The 21,902-nt window shown below is 55.1% G+C and overlaps 1 protein-coding gene and 1 long non-coding RNA gene across 2 annotated transcripts; both read right to left on the minus strand.

Moving 5' to 3' along the window:
* Positions 1–8,265: 8,265 nt before the first annotated feature.
* LOC131280820 (ral guanine nucleotide dissociation stimulator-like) lies at positions 8,266–11,217 on the minus strand. The gene is made up of 4 exons (XM_071207309.1): positions 11,134–11,217; positions 10,724–11,071; positions 9,257–9,370; positions 8,266–8,774 (listed from the first exon to the last, which is right to left on the minus strand). Exons 1-4 carry the CDS (start codon positions 11,215–11,217, stop codon positions 8,700–8,702), a joined length of 621 nt encoding a protein of 206 aa, XP_071063410.1. The 3' UTR covers positions 8,266–8,699.
* Positions 11,218–11,631: 414 nt separating this feature from the next.
* LOC131273104 (uncharacterized) lies at positions 11,632–12,906 on the minus strand. Its single transcript, XR_009180257.2, has 3 exons — positions 12,832–12,906; positions 11,923–12,431; positions 11,632–11,752 (listed from the first exon to the last, which is right to left on the minus strand). It is a non-coding gene; the product is annotated as an uncharacterized lncRNA (long non-coding RNA).
* Positions 12,907–21,902: the final 8,996 nt, after the last annotated feature.

Here is a 21,902-nt window from a genome sequence, read left to right on the forward strand (position 1 = left end):
GTGCGCATGCGCAGAATCTGCTTCGGACCCTGGGGCGGAAGTCAGACGCAGCCCCGCCCCTAAGAAGGCGGTGGTGTTGTCGCTACCGCTCCTCAAGGCGGAGGTGGTGTTTGTTGTGACCTGCCACGCTCACTTGCAATTGGCTCAGGTTTACGTTTTAGTCTGTCCGGGCTGGAAAGTGGGAGATTCCAATGGCCGGTAGAGAGTGGGACAGCGGAGGGATAGCCGGACGTGAAGAGCCGTGGGGAACTTAGACTGTCGCGTACGTTAGTGACTTTTACGACGACACTTCAGTTTCTACTCGGCGAACGGAGGCGAGGCTAGGAGCCCTGACAAGATAAATTCTTGTAGCGTTTTGCTTCTCTGAAAGCTCATTTCCGCTTTTTTTAAAGTTTTAGCTTTCATCTTCCTGTGAATTTAAGCGACTCTGCCCACAATTTGGACTAGAATCTCTTTTCCTCAGCGAGGGCTGTTCTGAGTACTTGTCTGGTGCCCCCTTTCGTTGAGTAAAATTGAGAAACCTATATGAAATAGGGGTCGGAAGTAATATGGCTAAACCATGTGAAGTGAGGGACAGTTGACGGTATGTAGTGATGATGGCCTTGGAAAAGCAGAGATTCATGTGAACATACGTGGCTACAATATTTGGAGAGCTGATCCATCGAAAAGAGGTTACTTTTCTGTGGCATTGGAGAACGGAAATAAGATTCAGGAGTAAATGCTTAAGGGAGGCCGTTTAGTCATTCCAAGAAAGAATTTTGTTAATAACTAAGGATGCACCAATAATGGTGCAGGTGCCCCCAGGAATCTTTGAGTCTGTTGTCCCCAGAGAGCGAGCCATTTGAGTTGAATTAGGGTGTTGTGGAAGCAATTAAAGGGTGTAGTAAGCACGTGTAGATGGATTCCATAAAATGCTAGGAATACTTGATTCTACGTTATGTTCATAAATACGTTATAGTAGATACAGGCTGTCAAGAAAAGTTCCTCCTGCTGTGACTTGCCGTAAGTGCTTGGCCTCACTGAAGTCTGTGCTCAAGTGCCACAGGCAAGGCTGACCTAAATTACGATGTGATAGAGAAGAGCACACACACAAGAACAGTCATTAGCCTCTAGCCTAGAACCTTAGTCTATTTCTTCCTTTACCATGAAATATAATTTCACCAAAACCAACCCAGAATTGGTTTTATGTGGTTAGCAATTGATGTCACATAAATGGGGAAGAAATTTCTGATTTTCCTTAAAGTTCTCCAACTCCTCTAGGCAACAGCGGGAAAAAGAATGAAAGTTAAGGACCAGTGTCTTTATATGTCCTACTTCCCTTTTCCCATGGTACAACTCTGGGAGAAAATGTGTTGGGACAAAGAGAGGAAAAACTTTGAGTATTCTGTCGCAGTCTGTCTCGTTGGCCAGGTTCCAGTAATTCCAGTCTCATGGTAACTTGGTGGCCCATGGTTAAGTGTTGAGTCTCTACTGAGGTCCAGGAGCAGGCCAAAAGCGCTTCTCAAAAGGTGAGTAGGTTATCTGCAGAGGATGGGAGGGTTTTGCACCAAAATTCTTAAGTTCTACATTGTGGTTCTCCTATAGGGGCCTGCCAGAGGCTCCAGACAGCATCTCTGTTTGCCACTGAAACTTCAACACCACTTGATTTGCAGGATCGTAAGGCCAAGTGGCTGAGCGGCTTGCACAGCAGGCTGTACCTGTTGCAGACCCTCTTATTCTGGTCCCCACTCAAAGCTAGCATCTTTCGAGGTCACTTGGTAAGTGAGCTGGAGTAGCACACACAAATGAGAAGTGTGTTGTCTCCAAAATCCAAAGAGGCCAACAAGGCATTGGTGCCTCCTTATTGGTTGTAGGAGGGGCCAGATCTCTTCATGTTAGAAGGGATATCTTGACATGACCCATACCACTAGACTCCTGCAAATTTCACTGATGGAAGACCCCTAAATTATGTGGGATTGATCTAGCATCCTCTGACATGCAAGTGCCTTGCCAGTAAGTCTAGAGTAATTGCTACTTTTTGCTTATTAGGTCTAGTCAGTATGACATCATCAGAAAAATGGACCAGCGTGATGACTTGTACAAGGGAGGGACAATCAGCCACCCTGTGGATATAGGGCTGGAGAGTTGATAAGCCCAGAGGTAGGACAGTGAAGGTGTATTGCTGACCTTGCCAGCTGGAAGCAAACTGTTTCTGGAGGTCTTTTCTAACTAGGAACAGAAAAAAAACATTTGCCAGATGAGTATGCTGCATACCAGGTACCAGGGGATGTGTTGATTTTCTCAAGCAAAGATACAACATGTGGGACACCAGCTGCAATTGCAGTTACCATCTGATTAAATTTACGATAATACGCTATTCTATTATCCTCCAAGATCCATCTGTTTTCTGCAGAAACAAATAGGAGAGTTGAATGCGGATGTGGTAGAAATCACCACCTGTGCATCCTTCAAGTCCCTGATCTCTGTCATCCTCCAGGAATGTGGCACTGCTTTTGATATACTATTTTGCTAGGTAGAGGCAATTCTGGTGGCTTCCACGTAGCCATTCCTACAGTAATAACCCTCACTCCACAAGTCAGGGGTCCATTGTGGGTACTCTGCAAGTAGCTGAGTGAGTATATCTATTCCAATTATGCATTCCAGAACTGGGGAAATAAGTACAAAATGGGTCCAGGGACCTACTGGACCTACTGGACCTACTGTGAAGTGGATCTGAGCCGAAACTTCAATGATCAATTAGAGGAAGCGGACTTGGCCAAATGGATAGGGCATCCGCCTACCACGTGGGAGGTCCACGGTTCAAACCCCAGGCCTCCTTGACCCATGTGGAGCTGGCCCATGCGCAGTGCTGATGTGCACAAGGAGTGCCATGCCACACGGGTATCCCCGTGTGGGGGAGCCCCATGCACAAAGAGTGTGCCCCGTAAGGAGAGCGGCCCAGTGCAAAAGAAAGTGCAGCCTGCCCAAGAATGGCGCCGCACACACCCAGAGCTGACACAACAAGATGATGCAATAAAAAAAAAGAAACACACATTCCATGTGCCGCTGGTAAGGATAAAAGCGGTCACAGAAGAACACACAGTGAATGGACAGAGAGAGCAGACAACTGGGGGCTGGGGGGAAGGAAGGGGAGATAAATAAATAAATTTTTTTTTAATGATCAATTGACCTCCATAAGCCCCTACTCTGGTGGGCCACGATGATGTTTTGTGTCTCCTGGAATTAATGTCACTTCTGAGCCAGTTTCTAATAACCCCTGAAATATCTGATCATTTCCTTTTCCCCAATGAACAGTTACACTGGTAAAAGGCCATGGGTCTCTGTGGAAGCCTGGGAAGAATGTTTTTGACAGTGTAACGAGGTCCTTCCTCAAGGGAACCCAGCCTTCCCTTCTTTCAAGGGGCTCTGAGTCTGTAAACAGTCTGAAGTTTAGGATTGATGAAGGGGCCATGACTCTCTGTTATTGTAACTCAGGTTAGACTTTTGTTCACTTGACCTGGAACTCTTCTACCTATACAGAACTAGTAAGAATTTAGTAGACTCCCCTTCTGTTTTACTTCGAGGTACCCCATCAGCTACTTTCCAATACCAAAGGTCCCTTTGAGTCAGTAATTTTGATTACTGCTTGGAGTCTGCTGTTCATTATGGTCACCAACAATGAATAGGTGTTCTTATTTCTCTGCATCCTCTCCAATAGTTGTAATTTTTTCTTTTGTTTCTTTTTTCTACTAGTAGCCATTCTAGTTGGTGTGAAATTGTATCTCACTGTGGTTTTGATTTGCATTTCCCTAATGGCTGATGACGTTGAGTATCTTTTCATGTGTTTTCTGGTGATTTGCATATCTTTGGAAAAATACCTGTTCAAGTCTTTTGCCCATTTTTAAATTGGGTTGTTTGTCTTTTTTGTTGTTGAGTTGAAGGTCTTCTTTATATATTCTGGATATTAAACCATTATTGGATTTTTAGTTTCCAAATATTTCCTCCCATTGTGTAGGTTGGTGATACTTTTTTGTATTTTTTTAACAAATCAATTTTATTGATACATAATAAAGCATAAATCTATCCAAAGTGTATAGTCAGTGGTATTTGATATAATCACATAGTTGTGCATTCATCACTTAAATCATTATTAGAGCATTTTCATTATTCAAGTAATAATAATAAAAAATAGACAAACTCACCACATCTCGACCTCTCTGTGCTCCCCCTGCCATACATAACTGCTCTTCTATGTCTGTCTCTCTTGTTAATTTTTAATATATTTTGTAAAAACAGTATTATATATGCAATATTACCCATTTTCACATTTCACACGAGGTTTCACTATGTTATGTTTTTTAGCTTTCCTTCTAGTATTATACATGGCCTTACTTTCCCTTTCAACCACTCTAATACCCATATAATAGCTTTGCTAGTTACAAACAGTGATGTGCTTTCACCATTTCTATTCATTGCCAATGTTACTATCAATTCTGCACAGATTAACCCTCAACTTTCCATTCTCTACCCTCATTCTATTTTCTATTCTCATTCTAGTTATTAACTCCAAGGGTTTCCATAATATATTCAGTTCATATTAGTGCAATCATACCATATTTGTCCTTTTGTGGCTGACTTGCTTCACTCAACATAATGTCCTACAGGTTCATCCATGTTTTCATATGCTTCACGACTTCATTTCTTCTTACAGCTGAACACTATTCCATTGTGTGTATATACCACAATTTATCAATTTCTCAGTTGATGGACACTTGGGTTGTTTCCATCTTGTGGCAATTTCGAGTAACACAGCTATGAACAGTGGTGTAGGGGGGTCACTGCTGTCAGTTCTTCTGGGTATATACCTAGCGATATTATTGCTGGGTCACATGGCAAGTCCATATTCAACTTCTTAGGAAGTTCTTAGGACAAACAGTCTTCCACATGCTGTATCATTCTACATTCCCACCAACAGTGAATAAGCGTTCCTATCTCTCCACATCCTCTCCAACACTTATACTTTTCTGACTTTTTAATAGTGGTCATTCTAATAGTGTGAAATGATATCTTATTAGAGTTTTGATTTGCATTTCCCTAATCACTAATAATATTGAACATTTTTTTATGTGTTTTTTCACCACTTGTATTTCTTCTTTGGACAAATGTCCAAGTCTTTTGCCCATTTTTTAATTGGTAGTTTGTCTTATTATTGTTGAGTTGTAAGTATCTATGTGTCACGGGTATTGAACCCTTATCAGATATGTGATTTCCAAATATTTTCTAGCATTAAGTAACTGCCTTTGTATCCTTTTGACAAGGTCTTTCAGGTGCAAAAGTTTTTAATTTTGAGGATGTCCCACTTTATCTATTTTTTTCTTTTGTTACTCTTGCTTTGGGTATAAGGTTTAAGAAACCACCACCTAACACAAAATCTTAAAGATGTTTTCCTACATTTTCTTCTAGGAGTTTTATGGTTGTCACTTTTTAATTTAGGTCCTTGATCCATTTTGAGTTAATTTCTGTATAAGATGTGAGATAGGGGTCCTCTTTCTTTCTTTTGGATATGGATATCCAGTATTCCCATCACCATTTGTTGAGTAGACTGTTCTGGCCCAGCTGTGAGGGCTTAACAGCCTTGTCAAAAATCACTTGACTGTAGATGTGAGGGTCTATTTCTGAGTTTACAATTCAATTCCTTTGGTCATTCTGTCTGTCTTTATGCCAATACCATGCTGTATATTCCAGTGTAGCTCAGTAATACGCTTTAAAATCTGGAATTGAGAGTCCTCTAACTTCGTTCTTTAAGATATTTTTTTACTATTCAGGGCCCTTTACCCTTCCAAATAAATTTGATAATTGACTTTTCCATTTCTACAAAAAAGGCTGTTGGAATTTTTATTGGGATTGCGTTGAATTTGTAAATCAGTTCGGGTAAAATTGACATCTTAATGATATTTAGTCTTCTAGTCCATGAACGCTGAGTATCCATCCATTTATTTAAGTCTTCTTCAGTTTCTTTAGCAATATTTTGTAATTTTCTGAAAACAGGTCCTTTATGTCCTTAGCTAAGTTTATTCCTAAATATATGATTCTTTTAGTCACTATTATAATGGCTTTTTAATTTCTGGTTTCCTCCTCAGGTAGCTCTTCAGTAGTGTATAGAAACATTTTTTTTTTCTAGGAGGTATTTGGGATTGAACCCAGGACCTCGTACATGGGAAGCAGACACTCAACCAATGAGCTATATATCCACTCCTCCATGAGAATTCGTTTTCTCGTTTGTTTTGTTTTAAGGAGTTATGGAGATCGAACCCGGGACCGCAAACATGGGTAACAGGTGCTCAATCTCTTGAGCTAATTCAGTACCAACACTATTGACTTCTGCACATTAATCTCATATCCCGACACATTGCTGAATTTGTTTATCAGTTCTAATAGCTTTGTTGTGGTTTTTCAGGATTCTGTAGATATGGGATCATATCATCAGCGAATAGTGAAAGTTTTACTTCTCTTTTTCCTATTTGGGTGCCTTTTATTTCTTTATCTTGCCTAATTGTACTTGCTAAAACTTCTAGCACAATACTGAATAAAATTGTTGATAGTGGGCATCCTTCTCTTGTTCCTGATCTCAGTGGGAAAGCTTTCAGTCTTTCACTGTTGAGTACAATACTAGCTGTAGGTTTTTCATATCTACACTGTACCATATTGAGAAGGCTTCCTTCTAGTCCTATATTTTGGAGTGTTTTTATAAAGGATGCTGTATTTTGTCAAATGCCTTTTCTGCATCAATTGAGAGGATCATGTGATTTTTCTTCAATTTATTAATGTGGTTTATGACACTAACTGAACCACCAGATATGTTGAACCACGCTTGCATACTGGAATATAACCCACTTGATTATGATATATAATTCTTTTGGATTCAGTTTGCAAGTATTTTGTTGAGGATTTTTGCATTGTATCATTAGAGAAATGTCTGTGATTTTTTTTTTCATATTATCTTTATCTGGTTTGGTATTAGGCTGATGTTGGCTTCATAAAATGAATTTTCTAGCAATCTTTCCTGTTCAACTTTAGCTCCCGGTCATGGGGAAGCCAGGCTAGAGCCCACGGGGAGCTCAGGACAGGGTCTGTCACTCCCCGGGCAGGGAGCTGCTCAGGGACTGTACGTACCATGAGGCAAATCGGGGCAAGACTGTGGTCGTTGATCCCAGCATGCCGTGACTTGCACCCCCTCCCGACAGGACCTGTCCACACCCCCGTGACATCAGCAAAGCCCGAGCTGAGGACCCAGGGACGCAGCCCTCCCAGGGACCCGCGAGCTCGAAGCGCTCAGAGCCAAACTCCTTCCGAGGCCAGTCACCAGCCGCACAGCCCGACTTCCCCTCGACCCGCAGAAAAGGGCGCGTGGGGTCTCTGGCCGCCAGGAAGGAGCGCTCCTGTCTTGGCATCGAGGGCTCCCATGTGCTGGCGCAGGCCCCGGCCAGCAAGCAGAGCCCCCGGGGACCCCGCGCAGAAGGGGGCATGCGGGGATGTTCCGTGGGAAGGATGTGCACAGGGAATGGCACAGCAGTGGGAAGCGCTCGTCCACAGGGAGCAGTGGTGTGACACCAAGGAGGCCCAGCTGGAGCCCGGGACGCTGCAGCTCAGACCTCCGTCCCCGCCTCAGGAAAAGGAATTCTGGTGCCAGGGATGAGGATCACAAAGCAGGAACTCCAAGGTCAAGCGTGGACCATGAGGCCCTGCGGGGCACCAAGGAGGCCGGGTCTGCCTGCCCTTGCACTGGGGCCAAGAATCCTCCTCATTTGCTCCTCTGTCCCTTTCCATTCCTCATTCTCAGCTATGTTCTCATTCTTGCCCTACCTCCTGCTGCTGTCACCCTGTCATTTGCCCTTGAAAATTACAAGTTCCTATTTGGTGTGCAAGCAAAGCCTCAGGCAAGAAGCTGGAAAGGTTCCTTCTTCCTCCAAAGTGGTAGAAAGGCAGCCGCTGCCCTGCCTGGGCTCAGGAAACGGGCTTTGAGAATGGTCTAAGCCCGACGGTCCTCCTGGTGCTCTCGGCTCCCTCGGGTGGAACACCGAGACGCACCGAAATGCTCTCTGCTGTGGCTTCCTGTGCTGGCGTCAGGAACCCGGGGAGGCGCAGCTGGCTCTTGTCGCTTCTCCCTTCTAAATTCAGCGGATGGCTCTGGAGGATTTCTCCTTTGATTGAGCACTGCGAGAGCCTGTATCTCATTTCAATGAACACAGGAAATGCAAGAACCAAACTCAACTCCCAGGCTATAGTGGAAACAAGAATTTAATAATAAAACCTTCACATCGAACATCTACTAAGGACAAAGGTAGATCTCGCCCCTCCCCTTTAGATAGAGAGTCTCTGTTGCGGTTGATTCTGAATTCAGTTGTCTGACAATCTCGCGCAGCTCCTCCCTCCGACTAGCCATGTGTCAAGGGGAGGGACAGGCCCAGGGGTGGGAGTGGAGTCTGGGGGGGTGCAGACTGGCTGCTGGGGAGGGAAGCGCCTGCCTGCCAGGCCCACGCTGGCTGGGGTCAGCAGAACGACTCGGCCAGGCGGACCTGGAAGGGAAGGGGGCTTGAGGCTGGGGGGCAACTGGGCCAGTTACAGTTTCCCCTTCCGGAAACTGGGCCCCTTCTGCCGACTCCCCCGAAGGGATGAGAGAGCCCTCTCCTTGACCACGGCGTCCAGGGACGTGCTCTTCCTCAGGAGACGAAACCGATAAGCGCGCGAGGGCGCCATAGCGTAATACACGTTGGCGCCGTCCGGGATCTGCAGGGCTGGGGGGGCAGAGGAGGGTCAGCCGTGCTCCGGGGCACGCACGAACCCCACCCTCTGTGTCCCCACGAGAGCCGGCCTCGCCCGGGCACCCGACTTCCCCAGCCCAACTCCAGGACCACAGAGGAGCCGCCTGCGCGACACCCTGAGCAACCAGGGAAGGTTCTGCAGAGGCACAGCTGGACGCGGGGACCCTTGTTCCAAAAGCGACTCTGCCTCCCACTGCCAGCCTCAGAGTGCAGCTGCCACGAGGTCGCCTCATCCCCCAGCACCCCTGCCGCCTCCCTGCTGGGGATGGAGGCGCTGAAACTGGCCTTCTCCAGCCCAGCGCACGCCCCTGAGCCCAGCGCGCCCCGGGCCAGCCTGCCGAGCGCGCCCAGGGCAGCCCCGCACCCGGCCTCCTGAGCGGGGCCTCGCGCCTTCGGCCCTGGCCGTGCTGCCCCCCCACCCCTGCGCCCCCACCTCTCCACTCGCCCTGACTCACTGCCATCTCCTGAGAGGATCTGCACCAGCTGTAGTCCGCGGGCTGCTCCCCAGCCAGTTCCTGCTCTTCCAGGGCCTTGCGGATCACGGCTGGAGCCCTGTCTTGGTCGGTCACCTGCAGTGGGTCAGCCACAGGCCTCAGGGCATGGGTCCTGGAGCCGGCACCCCACGGCGCAGCTGCCAGAGACCCCGAGGAGGCCCCTCTGCTCGGGGCTGGGGCTACAGGGGCGTCCCTGTCCTCTCTTGCTCCCCCGGGGACACTCCAGGCAGTGAGGGCTCTTTTCCAGTCCTTCCTCACCCCATCTCCTACAAGAACCTGCACCTCTGTCTTGAGGGTATTTCCACGGGAGGGTCCAAATCCCCCACCCTGCAGGCTGAACCCCGGCCCCTGGCTCCTCGGCCTGCACGACTCCTAGGGCCTCCCAGAGCCCTGGGACAAAGGGTGGCCTCGCAGCAGAGGGTGGGGACTGTGGAGTGACCTCGGGGCCTCTCTCTGTCCCTCCTCCCTCCCCAGCACAGGAGACGGCTCACCCTCGGGGAGGGCCCCTGCCCTGCCCCTGCCCCTCCAGGAGGCCTCCACGTAGCACTGAACCCCCAGGCAGAACACACTCGTCCAGGCCAAGCCCAGATGTCCGAGAGGAGGCTGGAAGACACCCTACGGCCCCGCAGGAGGCCCTGGGCTCCAGGAGGCTGCTGTGCTCAGCAAGGTCTAGACCGCAGCTGCCTTGAGCACGAGGGCCCGGGTGCAGGCAGGGCTCAGGCCGAGGCTCACTCAGGGACAGCTTAGAATCAGCACGCCAGCTCCTGGCCACAGGAGAAGTGCAGCCAGTGTGGCTGTGCACCACCGCAGCTCTGCAGCCTCTGGGCCGTGGGGCAGGGGTGGCTCCATCTGCACATCCATCCGGGATCTGGGCCCTGCTCACGCCTTCACGGCCACCGCCCCGGGGCAGACCCCCCCCCCCCCCGTCCTCCCTTCTGGGTCATGACAGCAGCCCCTCGCTGGCCGGTGTCTCCACGCTTCACCTCACTGTCCACTCTGAGGCAAAAGCTCTCCTGCTGTCCCTGCTCTGCTCTGACCCTTCAGAGGCTCCTTAGAAAGTCAAACTCCGTCCGGCAGCTCCAGGGCCTAATGGGACCCAGCTCCCAACGCCTCTCTGATGCCAGCCCTTCCCCGGCCCCTGCTCCTTCAGCCCTGGCCTCCCGGCTGGTCGGCCCCTGCTCCTTCAGCCCTGGCCTCCCGGCTGGTCCTCGGCCCGCCAAGCACATGCCCCCGGGGCCTGCCTGTGTCCACCGTCCTGAGCCCTGACCGCCATCTCACACACACTCTTCCTTCCCCTGGACGTGGCCGTCTGTCCTTCCCCAGCCACTGGCAAGTCTGCTCCAGGGTGCCAGGCAAGGACCACGGCACCGCTCAGGTGCCTACTGCCTGAGCCACCGCGGCCGGGGGGTGGCCGCACGCCCAGCTCACCAGGATGCTCTGGACCTTGTGGCCGCTGTCCTCAGCCAGGGCGACACGAACAAAGCAGCGGTCGCCCACGTGCCGTTTGTAGCGCGGCCGTGAGTCACGGCGCTTTCGGCTGGTCCGGGTGGCCCTGGCTTGGATGGAGGAGGAAGAGGACGATTCTCCCGACGCTGACGTGACACTGGAGCCGATCCGAGACGATGCGCAGGTGGACGGCCCCGGCTGTGGGGGACGGGAGGTCAGCTGAAGGCCGGGAGCCTCGGGGCAGCCCGGGCTGCTCGAGAAGCTCTGAGAGGCTCTAGAAGGTCTGGACCAGGCAACGGGGCTCCACCCCTCGTGGACACGAGGAGGGCCCTGCAGGCACAGGAGGGGCGGCGGGAGGGCAAGGGCCCCAGGGAGCAGGGCTGGGCAGTCACCTTCGCTTCCTGACCGTCCTGGGCCTCCAGGACGTTGTCCAGGTAGATTCCCACCGCAGAGCCGGAGGAGCCAGCCACGGGCATGTCAGCAGAATCCGCTGCATCCCCGCTGCTCAGGTCAGGGCCACCCTGGAGCTGGACGCTGGAGCGGGCGGTGCTGCTGCCACTGGACTCAGCGTCGGGGCCCTGACAGCTGGACGGAGGCTCATCTTACCTTGGGGGCCTCCCCTGGCATGCCTGCCCACCTCTGCCCTGCTAAATCTGCACATGCCTAAATCCTAGGTCCATCCAGAGGAGCCAGTGGGCCCCGACTGCCTCCAGCTCCCGCAGCACCACCCCATTGCCCAGAGCAGGAAACGGGCCCAGGGAGGGGGCGACTCTCCCAGCCCCAGGGCTGGTCGGGACTGGAGCTGGGATCCCGGCGCTCAGTGGCAGGCAGGCCCCCCCAGCCCACGCTCAGCCTGGAGCTCCCCTGAGCCCCGGCCAGCCCACCCTCGCCTGCTCTGCAGGGGGAACTCACTCTCCGCTCCAAGGCTCGCTGCCTTCCGGGGGCTGTTGGGCCTGGAGGCTCTCACTGGCCGACTCGGGTGGTGGCTCCCACTCACGAGACAGGAGGAGGCTACAGGACAGGGGGCAGCCGTCAGGCTCCCGGGAGCCCCAGCTTGGGCTCCCTCCTGGAGTCCGCACAGCAGTTGGCGTCCACGTGCCCCGGCCTCCTCGGGCAGGAGGGCATACGTGGGCCAGGAGCCACCAGGGCGCTCCCACCCCACCGGGGCCTGATGTCCTCACCTGTCCTTCTGGCCGAGCTGCTCCATGGCCTCAAACCAGGCCCCGAAGCACCCGTCGGGCACAAGGCAGTCGTAGCAGCAGCACGCCTGCAGCCTCTGCAGCTCGGCCACCAGCTGGTATTCCTGGGGACAGACGGAGGAGGAGGCACTGCTGAGGCCTGGGTGGGCTGGCCCGGTGGGCCGGGGCCCGGGGGCTGCTTTGGCCCCTGGGTTCCCCAGCCCTCCCCTGCCATCCGGGTTCTACCTGCCCTCAGGGCTGAGTTCACACAGCTCCTCCTCCAGGAAGATGACTTTCCACCAGGGCAACACCCACCCTCGCGTGGGACAAGGGGACGGGGCGGCGCTGTCTTCTCTCCTCCAGCTCCCCAGCAGTCTTCCAGGAAGCTGCCTGCAGCCGGGGTGCCCTGCCAGGAGGCTCTCTCCTGTCCAGGCCCCACCCCCAGCTCCACCCCCGCACTGCTGCCCTCAGCTGCTCACCTTTCTCCTTTTTTCAAAATTCACCATGGTGCCCTGGAAGGCAGAGAGGTCATATCCGTCACAAGGGGGCTCCCAGCCATTGCCGTGCCCATCGCCCCTGCGCCCTTGTCGCGCAGCACGACTGTGGGTTCCATGGGCACAGGACAGCCCAGACCAGGCAAGGACCCAGGCAGGCTTGTGGGCGCAGAGGTGGGGCAGCCAGGGGAGTCCCAGAGCCCGCCCGGCCGAGCCTCTGAGCACAGTGGAGAGACGCCCCCGGACCAGCCTGCACGCACTCTGCCGTAACAAGTCCACGCAGCCAGCTCCAGGGCGGCCGGCAGGCTCTCGGGAGATGCAGTGTGCCCACTGCTCAGCGCTCGGGGCTCGGGCTGGCCTCTCCTCCCAAGCCTCAGGGGCCCTTTCCCACGCGGCCCCGGCCCCCAGGCTCACTCACATCCAGAAACTCCTGCATGGCAGAGTCCACCAGCGAAAACCGAGTGAGGAATGTCCCCAGCCATGGGACAGTGCCCTGGATGGCACCCTGTGGCATGGAGTGGGTGGGGATGAGCGCAGGCACTTGGCGGCCCCCAACACCCTGCCCTGACCACCCCGCAGGCTCAGACTCCTAGGACCACCCAGCATCAGCCTGGCACACGCTCGGGCACTCAGCTGTCACCCGAAGACCCCCGCCCGGCCTCCAGGGACCCCAAACTCCCCTGCAGTCCCCTCCCAGCACCGGAGTTTCTTCCATCCTAAGCCCACACCCCTCCCCACCCAGTCCACCAGCCTCGGCTCTTCCAGGCTCTTGCTCTGACTTGCTGCCACTAGTCCCCGAGGATTCCCTCGGCTCCCGGCCCTCAAGCTTCCAGGGGAACAGACATGGAAGGGAGGCTGCCTGGGCTCAGAGGCCCAGGAGGGATGGCTGGGAGGAGGGCCCCACCCTGACTTGGAGGCCCCCCGCCCTGGCCCCCTGGCAGGAGCCACCCCCTCCCCCTCCTGCTGCTGCTGCTGCTTCTGGGCTCTGTTGGGGTTCGCATCCAGGGTGGCAAACTCGGGGTTCCCCTCCTGTCAGGATTGAGCAGCTCGGGGTCAGTGAGGCCCTCGGCCCCTCCCCGTTGTCCCTGGGGCCTTGGACCCCTGGGCCAAGTGGGCAGGTGGAAATCTGTTGTCCCCACGTGCCAGAGGTGCCATGGGGCCTGGTGCAAGCGGCCTGGCCTCCCTGAGCCTGTCTGGACATCTGGGACGTGACCACAAGACCTGACCCCTTCTGGGAGTCCAGAGGCCTCGGGGGTGCACGCCAGTGGCACAAACGCTCTGTCCATCCTGCTCTCCTGCTTAGAGTCCCAGGAACGCTCGTTCCTTTTCTCCTGTCAACCCCGCCAACTGGCCGTGAGGGCGGCACCGCTGGGTGCTCCTGCTTCCATTCCACAGGAGGACACACAGGCCCAGGGAAGGACGCGCTCGGGGTGCCCAGGACAGGTGTTTCCCTCCGATCGGAGGCCTCATCTACACGGATGTCGCCCCACAGCCGCCACTGCCAGCAGCTGTCCGCTTCTCCCGGCCTCTGCGCGTGGATGTGCGAGGGGCCTCGTGTCGTCCCAGCCGTGGAGCTGGAGCATGGGGTGTCCCAGGAAGCCTAGTTGCGCAGATCCTGCCTGCCCCAGCCACGCGACTGAAAACCCAAAGCCTGCCCAAGGCCCCAACAAAGGCGCCTCCTCCCAGGGGTCCACTCGGGAGGTTCTGCCTGCAGGGGCACCCCATCCTCCCGCTGCACGGCTGGGACACACGTCCTTGCAGTACTGGACATCGAAAGTTGTGCTGCATCTTCTAGGTGGAAGCTTCTAGTGACAGTCAGAAGGGACCCGCCATGGTTTCCCCTCTCCCAAAGACTTCTCCCAGCTCTCTGACACAACCCATTCGTAACGAGGTACAGTTCTGAGACCCCCACGTGGATGGAGACTTCTCATCCTGCCGTTCATCATCTCCTCCTGGAACATCCCAGCCCCCACTCCCCACCTCATCCGAGCACCAACCCCGGCCTATGGCCGTGCAGCTGCCCCCCACCTGCCCACGAACCAGGCAGAGTTCTCTTCATCTTCCTCCAGAAGAGGCCTGACTGGAGGTTTGCAAAGAAACACCCAGGAAAACACTCACAAGCCCCCCTCCTGAGCCCCGGCCCCCCGCCTGCTCTTCACCTGGGAGATCAGCTCGCTGCCCAGGGAGGCGTTGATCTCAGTGGAGACCATCCCAGACAGTGTCTGAAAGAGGCGGAAGCTGGCCCTGGGGGAGGGCAAGAAGGAAGGAGAAAGGTGGGAGTGGGTGGGAGCGTCCAGGGGACAGCCCACTACGTTGTAGCTGGGTCCTGGGACCTGGACTGCCTGGGTGGGTGGTGCTGAAACTGGGCAGCTCTGAGCACAGCAGGACAGCGTGGGCTTGGGAGCTGAGCTCTCAGGCGGGCACCGCGGGGACCCCCACTCCTAGTTGACGAGCGGCTGCTGTTGACACGGGGAGCTGTCCCCTGGACAGAGCGGGCTGCTGACCAGCACACCCTGGACGTGCTCTCCTCTGGCTCAACTCTGCCTGACCGCGGATGGCACCAGTGGTGACGCACAACAGCTGACCTCAGGTCCTGGCGAGACCTGGCGCCCCAGCCCACCCGGCCCCTGCCCGGGTCCCGCTGCCTCCTGGCTCCCTGCAGGGCGATGCCCAGCCTTCCGCGGGGCCCCCGGACCCCCTGGCATCCCCTGGAGAGAAGCCCGCCCACCTGGAAACTTCTGCCCATGTCTTCTTCTGACGGCCCATCATGTGGCTTTCGAGAGCAGAGAGGATGGCGAGGGCTGAGGAGAAGTTGTGGAGGGTTCGGCACTCCTGGGGAGGGAGAAAGAACGGGCCGTGAGGGGTGGTCTGAGCGTGCCCTGCTCCCACTCCAGCCCCCTCGGCTGACCTCCCCCTCTGGATGAGAGACCCCCATGGAGCCCCTGAGGGTGAGCCGGGGCCCCAGAGCGGGACCCCCACGCTCCACCTGAGGGAAGAGCCTGGGGGAGACGTGAGGAGGAAGGAGGGCTGTGCTCCAGGCGGGGCAGGGCCCGGAGGCCGAGAGCCCCCCAGAGCGCAGAGGGGCCCCAGGAGCACAGAGAGGGCCCGGCACGCACCCTGGCCACCTCGATCCAGTGCTCCACCACTCTGGCCCTGTCTGCGGCCTTCATGCTGGGGTCCCCGAGGCAGGTGGCCACGACGCAGTCGGCCACGCGGTTGACCTGGCTGATGACGGCGCGCACGGTGGGTGCCACGTGCTCCTTGCCCTTCTGGAGGCACTGGGACCAGATGGAGCCCGGGCAGTGGTGGGGCACCACCTCCTTGAACAGCTCCTGGGGAGGAGGGCAAGTCAGCCAGCCACACCCCCCCCCAGCTCAGATCCCGCGGGCCCTCGGGACGCTGGCCGGGGTCATCGTCACAGCAGTGTGTGTGGCAGGGACGGCCAGTGTCCTAGGTCTCCCCTCCAGAGGCGCAAGTGTGGGCTTGGGCTCAAGAAACTCGCCCAGGGAACGAGGCTGGCAGGGGACCAGGGCTTGGGCACAGTTGGCAGGATTCGGGATTAGGGTGGGCAAGGCTGGGGCAGCAGGTCCTGGGAGGAAGGCTCCCCCACCCCGCCTTGCCGAGCCAGCTGCTCACCGCATCCATGAGCGACAGCTGCTCTGCCACCAGCTCGGGAGGGAAGGACAGGAGCTCAGGCTACTGCTCACGCAGACCGTCCCCGCAGGGCCTGCGCCAGGGGCAGGAAGGCTGTGGGGGGGCTGCCCGCCCTGCTGCTGAGCTGAGCTCTGGCCGTGGCTCAGGGGCTGCTGCCAGGCTGGCCTCCCCCTCGAGAGCCGTTGCTCCTGAGGGTGCCTGAACCAGCTGCACCTCCAGAGTGGGCACTGCAGCGACCTGTGCAGGCGGCACCAGAGGTGGCGGTGGGACCGCCTCCCCCTCGCCAACTGGGAGTGCAGATGGTGCAGCAGGGGCTGCCCCTGCAGATGGGGCCGGCTCTGCCTGCGCAGGGGGCACTGGCGCTCCCTCCACAGGTGGCAGTGCAGGTGGCCCCGAGGCACCTTCCAGCTCGCAGGCCGGCACTTCTGCTGCTGCAGGAGCAGGCCCTCCCTCGAGAGCGGGCAGTGCCGATGCGTGGAGCGGCGGCGAGGCAGGTGCGGCTGGACGTGCCCCCGGCTCTGCAGCTCCTGCTCCTGACGGCGCTGCGGCTGCCTGCGGCTCCTGAGCAGCTGCTCCGGCTGCCCGGGTCGCATGGTCGAGCTCCAGGGGGGGCACGGGCCCCATCCCTGTGGGGGGCAGCGGTGGCGGTGCTGGAGCCACCTGCAGCTCAGGAGCTGGCGCCAGGGCACGGAATGCGGCAGGCTCTATCTGCACGGCGGGCGCTGGTGCCACCTCGCTAACTGGCAGTCCGGGTGGTGATGGAGCCGCCTCTGGCTCTGGACCTGTGTCGGCCGCAGGGGGTGGAACTGGCACAGGCGGTTGCACTGGAGGCATCGGCAGCTCCGGCGCTGACGCAGGAGCTGGACGAGAGGCAGTTTCCCACCATGAATGGCTCCGAGGTCGTTCCAATACAGAGAAGATCCCACTCCCTCGAGGGGAAAGTCCTGCCCAGGAAAGTGCTCCCCCCGCAGGCTCCCAGGGGACATGCCTGGGGCTCCCCTTGCTCGCAGCCCGAGGGCAGCCTCTGCTGGCTCCTGCCTCTGCGGTGCAATCCCTGCCCCTGGCCCACAAGCTCACGTGCCCCACCCCGAGGCCCCTCACCCTCCGGCTCTGCCTCCAGGGGCTCCGGGTGTGGCATCTTCGTCTCCAGCACCCCCGAAGGCTGAAAGGCTGCTCTGAGCCGCCCTCCTGCGATCCTGGGCAGCCGAGGCAGCCCCAGCTCCTACCCAGGAGGGCCAAGGGGGCGCTTATGAAGACGGCGAGAACCCCCTTCTGCAGGAGAGCTGGACGGCTCAGAGCAGATGGGCAAGGACAGCCACGGAGATGCTGCCGGGGACGTGGGGCCGAGGAGGGGACTCGCAACACAGCAGCACGAGGCGCACGTGTCTGCGGCGCGCCCACCCTCCAGCCGGCCCTGACGGGCATCCTGCGCTAAAGACCCTCTCCCGCCCCCTCCACGTGTGCGGTGACCTTCCCCCGTCTGTGGAGTGGCAGTGTGCTGGGGGACTGGGGGGTCCCAGGGTCCTTGGGGAGCATGCTATGGGGCCACTCGGGTGGGAAAGCCCTGAAGAGCGCGCGGGCGGCGGTCAGGGTGGACCACGGCCTCGGGTGCTCCCCGGCTGCCTCGGGCCCCCCACTTGGCACCTGCTCTCACCTGGAACCAGCGCCGGCCCTGGCCGGGGCCCCGATGGACCGGCACCTTCCTCAGAGAGACGCTGTAGACCAGCCCCTCCTCCAGCTCCTCGCCCACCACCTGCGTGGAGCTCTGCGAACACAGTGCCCGGCGGCCGGGCCGAGGGGCGTCAGCGAGGGGCCTGTCCTCCCCCGCAGGGGACGCTGCCCCCCATCGGGCCGGGACCAGCGCAGGCCCAGGTGGGGTCTGCCTTCCCCTGAGCCCACAGGAGAGAAGAGGGGAGCTCGAGGCTCAGGAAAGACACGGCCCACATGGATGTCCCCAAGCTGCCTCTTCCCACCCACACCCGTCACCTGGCAGGGGACAGGGAAGGCCCTCCGGGTCCCCAACCCTGACAGCCGCTCCTGCCCGCGGTGGTCCCCCTGTCCACGCCCCCACACCCTGGGAAGAGGATGGACGTGGGGCTGCCCAGGAGGAGCACAGCGGTGGCCTGTGCTGACTGGCTCCCCTGGGCCACCCCGTGTCACCTCTGGGTGCCTCCTGGGTGCCGATGGCCAGCGGCTCCGTGGCTGAGGCCTGAGCCAATGTCGGAAGCGCTGACAAGGGGATTCGTTCCCGCTTTGGTCTAGGCTGGAGCCTCGGGGTCGCGCCACGCAGCAGGAGAACATGTTGCTCTCTTGAGCGTCTCCTGCCAAGTGAGCTGGGAAGGGGCTGCCTGTGGAATCTGGGTGCCTGGTTACCAGGGTTCCAAGTTCTGTCACCGAGGAAGTGAGGTCACCTCCTGAGGTCATTTCCCCTGGGCCCTTCAACTGTCAGAAGCCCGCCAAAGTCCCTCTGCACGGCTGTCTGTCCATCCCCTCTCCTGGATCGCCTTGTTCCCTGGACACCGTTCTGCCAACACGTCCCCCCACAGCTCCCTGGGAAGGCTGCGGGCAGCTCGGGCCCCAGCTCAGGGGAGACCCAGCTGGGATCAGAGCCCGCTGCTCCGTCCTTTCCGTTTTGGGGAGCCCAGGCTAGTCACTGGGGCCCACCCGTCTCCTCACCACACAGCAGGATCCATCCTAGCATCGGCTTCCCGGGACAGTGGCACGTCCACGGGGGGTGGACACCGTGAGCCCTGCAGTCTGGTTTCACATGGAGCGAATGCACACACTCAGACATGGGAGAAGCAGGAAGGGACGGACGGAACCCCGAGTCCATTCCACACAGGGCTGGGGAGGGCCGTGTGGTCTGCGCAGACCCACTTGCGCTCCTGGGCTGCTGTCTCCCTCTGGCCCGTGACGAGGTGGAAAGGAGACCAAAGTCAGACACGGCGGCTGTGCCACCAATCCTGCCAGAGGCTTCCCATTGCCTTGATTATTTCTAACTCTCTCTTGTCCACTTCAGAATTGGAGACAAAAGCCATCATTTAAAAAGAAAAAGCAAGCACAATTGAATAAAACTGTACAACTCTCAATTAAATGGACTGGCTACGTAGAAATTTTTTTTATCGTACAGTATGTCACACAGTCTATTGGTTCATCATAACACAATTCTGTGGTATTGGCCCTTTTGTGTCTGGCTGGCTTCACTTCAAAGAATCTCCTCCAGAGTCATTCTCGTTGTCTTCTTCTTGACAATTCATTTCTTCTTACTGCTGCCTAACTTTTCCTTGGGTGAATTCACCAGCTTGTTTTTCCACTCATCCATCAATGACTCCTGGGTTGTTTCCAACTTCTGGCAATCGTGAAGAATGCCTCTGCCAAAATCGATGTGCAGATGTCTGTTCGTGGCACTGCTCTTGGTTCTTCTGGCTAGAGACCCAGTGGTGGTACTCCAGGGTCACATGGCAAGTCTCTTTTCAACTTCTCGAGGGACTGCCAAACAGTCCTCCACAGTGGCTGGACCGTCCTGCGTTGCCACCAGCCAACCGGGAAGAAGTGTGCCTATCTCTCCACAGCCTGTCCAGCACTTGGAGTTCTCTGTCTTTGGGAATAGTGGCCATTCTGATAGGTGAGAAATGATAAGTCCTTGTGCCTTTTGATTTGCATTGCCCTAATCAGAAGCGATCTTGAGCATTTTTTCCATGAGTTTTGTTTTTTGTTTTTTTTGCCATTTGTATTTGTTCTTTGGACAAATGTCTACTCAAGACTGTTGCTTATTTTTAAGTTGGAATGTTTGTGCAAACATCATATAACTCACTGCCTCGGGCTGGAGAAGTAACACTTGGACTATCTCCAACCAGTGAACTCACAGCTCCCACTGCCTTCTCGGAAATGGGAGGAGACCGACCATCTGACCCTGTGAAGGGAGAATGAATGTATTTCCCATTCCATCTAGGACCTGTGAGTATTTTTTGATCATTTCATTGACATTTTGGTTATGAAAAAACTGAGTCCAAGAAAACTAGCTCCTGTTGGAAAATGATTCTAAATTACCCTATTTAAAGAATTATAGCACACTAAAAAAAAAAAAAACGTGGACATAATAGAACACAAATCTTCCTGTCTACCCAGGAAATGTTCAAATCAGGTCTTATAGTTTTTGAGTCACTACAAAGATTAGCAAGAAAAGGTCAGTTAGCAGGATCTCTTCAGACATGGTGACAGCATGAGTTTCTAATTATTAAAATATGAAACATTTCAAATGGGACTATATAATGATTTTAAATTCTTTACATTTTATTGAATCTTTTGACAGTTCATACATGTTGCAAACAGGCACGTCTCTATTAGTAGACTGTACTTAATTTCCTGTAAGGTGCTATGTGATAAACAAAGGGTCTTACTTTTTATAGAGCCAAACCAGCTTGCAGCTCCTCTAACCATCACAAAATATACGAGGCAACTCTTTTCAGCTAGTGGACAACACGCGACATGAGCTAGATCACTGGGGAAGGGAACTGGGAAGTAAGTCCCACAACGGTCCTGCTTCTCTGCCTGGGGACAGTTTCCCGAGAGCAGTTCATGAAGCTCAAGTCCAAGCTGAGCAAGGCAGTCGCCCTGAGCTGAAGAGGCAGAGATCAGAGTTCAGGGCGGCGCAGGCAACAGGAATCTTCAAGGCTATTGCTCCAGGAGGGAACTGTGCGGAAAGAGCATCCCAAAGTGTGCGTGAGGGTTGTCTTCAAGTCCATTGCTGATATCTGGGTGGACATAAATTGAGAGGTGGGTATATTTAGCAGTGGGAAGCAATTCATTTATTATACTATTTTGTTATGTCAGAGGTTTTCAAAAGAAAATCAGTACTTTAAATTCTCTTTATTTAGTTCCTCTTATTAAAAGTGTCAGTGTAGTCATGATGTACAGCTACTTAATATTTATTAAGCATTATGAGCTAGGCATTAATTACATATTTTTTATTCTTCACAGCAATCCAACAAGATAAACCCTATTGTCTCCATTCTACACAGTCAGAAACTGAGACTAAGAGAGTCTAAGAACTTGCCTAAGAAGTCACAGAACTATGCAGTGATGGACCCAGGACTCACACCCAAACAGCCGCACAAGGTCCCGCTCCAGGCATTAACTTGCCAAGATGTTACTTCCTGTGGGGGAGGCACACTCAGTCACAACTTCCATAACAGTCATGCAGTTCAGCTCATTAAACAAGGTATGCGCTAGAAATTCCACCAGGTGCTGGCGATATGGAGATGATTAAGCCTGGGTAACACAGTAGTGAGGGAGACAGATGTGCAAAGATAATTAAACAATCCTATTGTACAATTAGATATGAACATTTAGGATATAAAAATTCTACGGAACTAAGCTTTGTGTGGAAGCAAAACACACATCTACTCATTTGTCTTTCATTCTCACCTCCATCCTCATAGAGATAATGAGAATTCATGAATCGTATTTTACAGCTTTTGCCAAAATAGCTGGGGATAGCAGCACTGCTGGTCTTGGCCTATGCTTTGAGATTTTTGTCCACATCACCTAGGAATTTCATTCCTATCCTGATCTTAGACAATTTTATATAGCCTAATACCCACTCCCATAAGCAAGCTAGCCTGATTCATGTGGTAATTTTTTTTTATTTCTCTCTGCCCCCCCCCACCCCAGTTGTCTGCTCCCTGTGTCCATTTGCTGTGTGTTCTTCTGTGACCGCTTCTATCCTTATCAGTGGCACCAGGAATCTGTTTCTTTTTGTTGCATCATCTTGTTGTTTTGTCAGCTTTCCGTGTGGGCGGCGCCATTCCTGGGCAGGCTGCACTTTCTTTTGCA

Source organism: Dasypus novemcinctus, chromosome 13 (assembly GCF_030445035.2).
Source record: "Dasypus novemcinctus isolate mDasNov1 chromosome 13, mDasNov1.1.hap2, whole genome shotgun sequence".
Lineage (NCBI taxonomy): Eukaryota > Metazoa > Chordata > Mammalia > Cingulata > Dasypodidae > Dasypus > Dasypus novemcinctus.

Coding starts and splice junctions, on each gene's coding strand:
- LOC131280820 (XM_071207309.1), bottom strand. CDS start 11,217: ATGCCCGTGGCTGGCTCCTCCGGCTCTGCGGTGGGAATCTACCTGGAC. Junction 11,072..11,133: donor AGGACGGTCAGGAAGCGAAG/GTGACTGCCCAG, acceptor CTGTGCCTGCAG/GGCCCTCCTCGTGTCCACGA. Junction 8,775..9,256: donor GATCCTCTCAGGAGATGGCA/GTGAGTCAGGGC, acceptor CTGCCCCCCCAG/CCCTGCAGATCCCGGACGGC.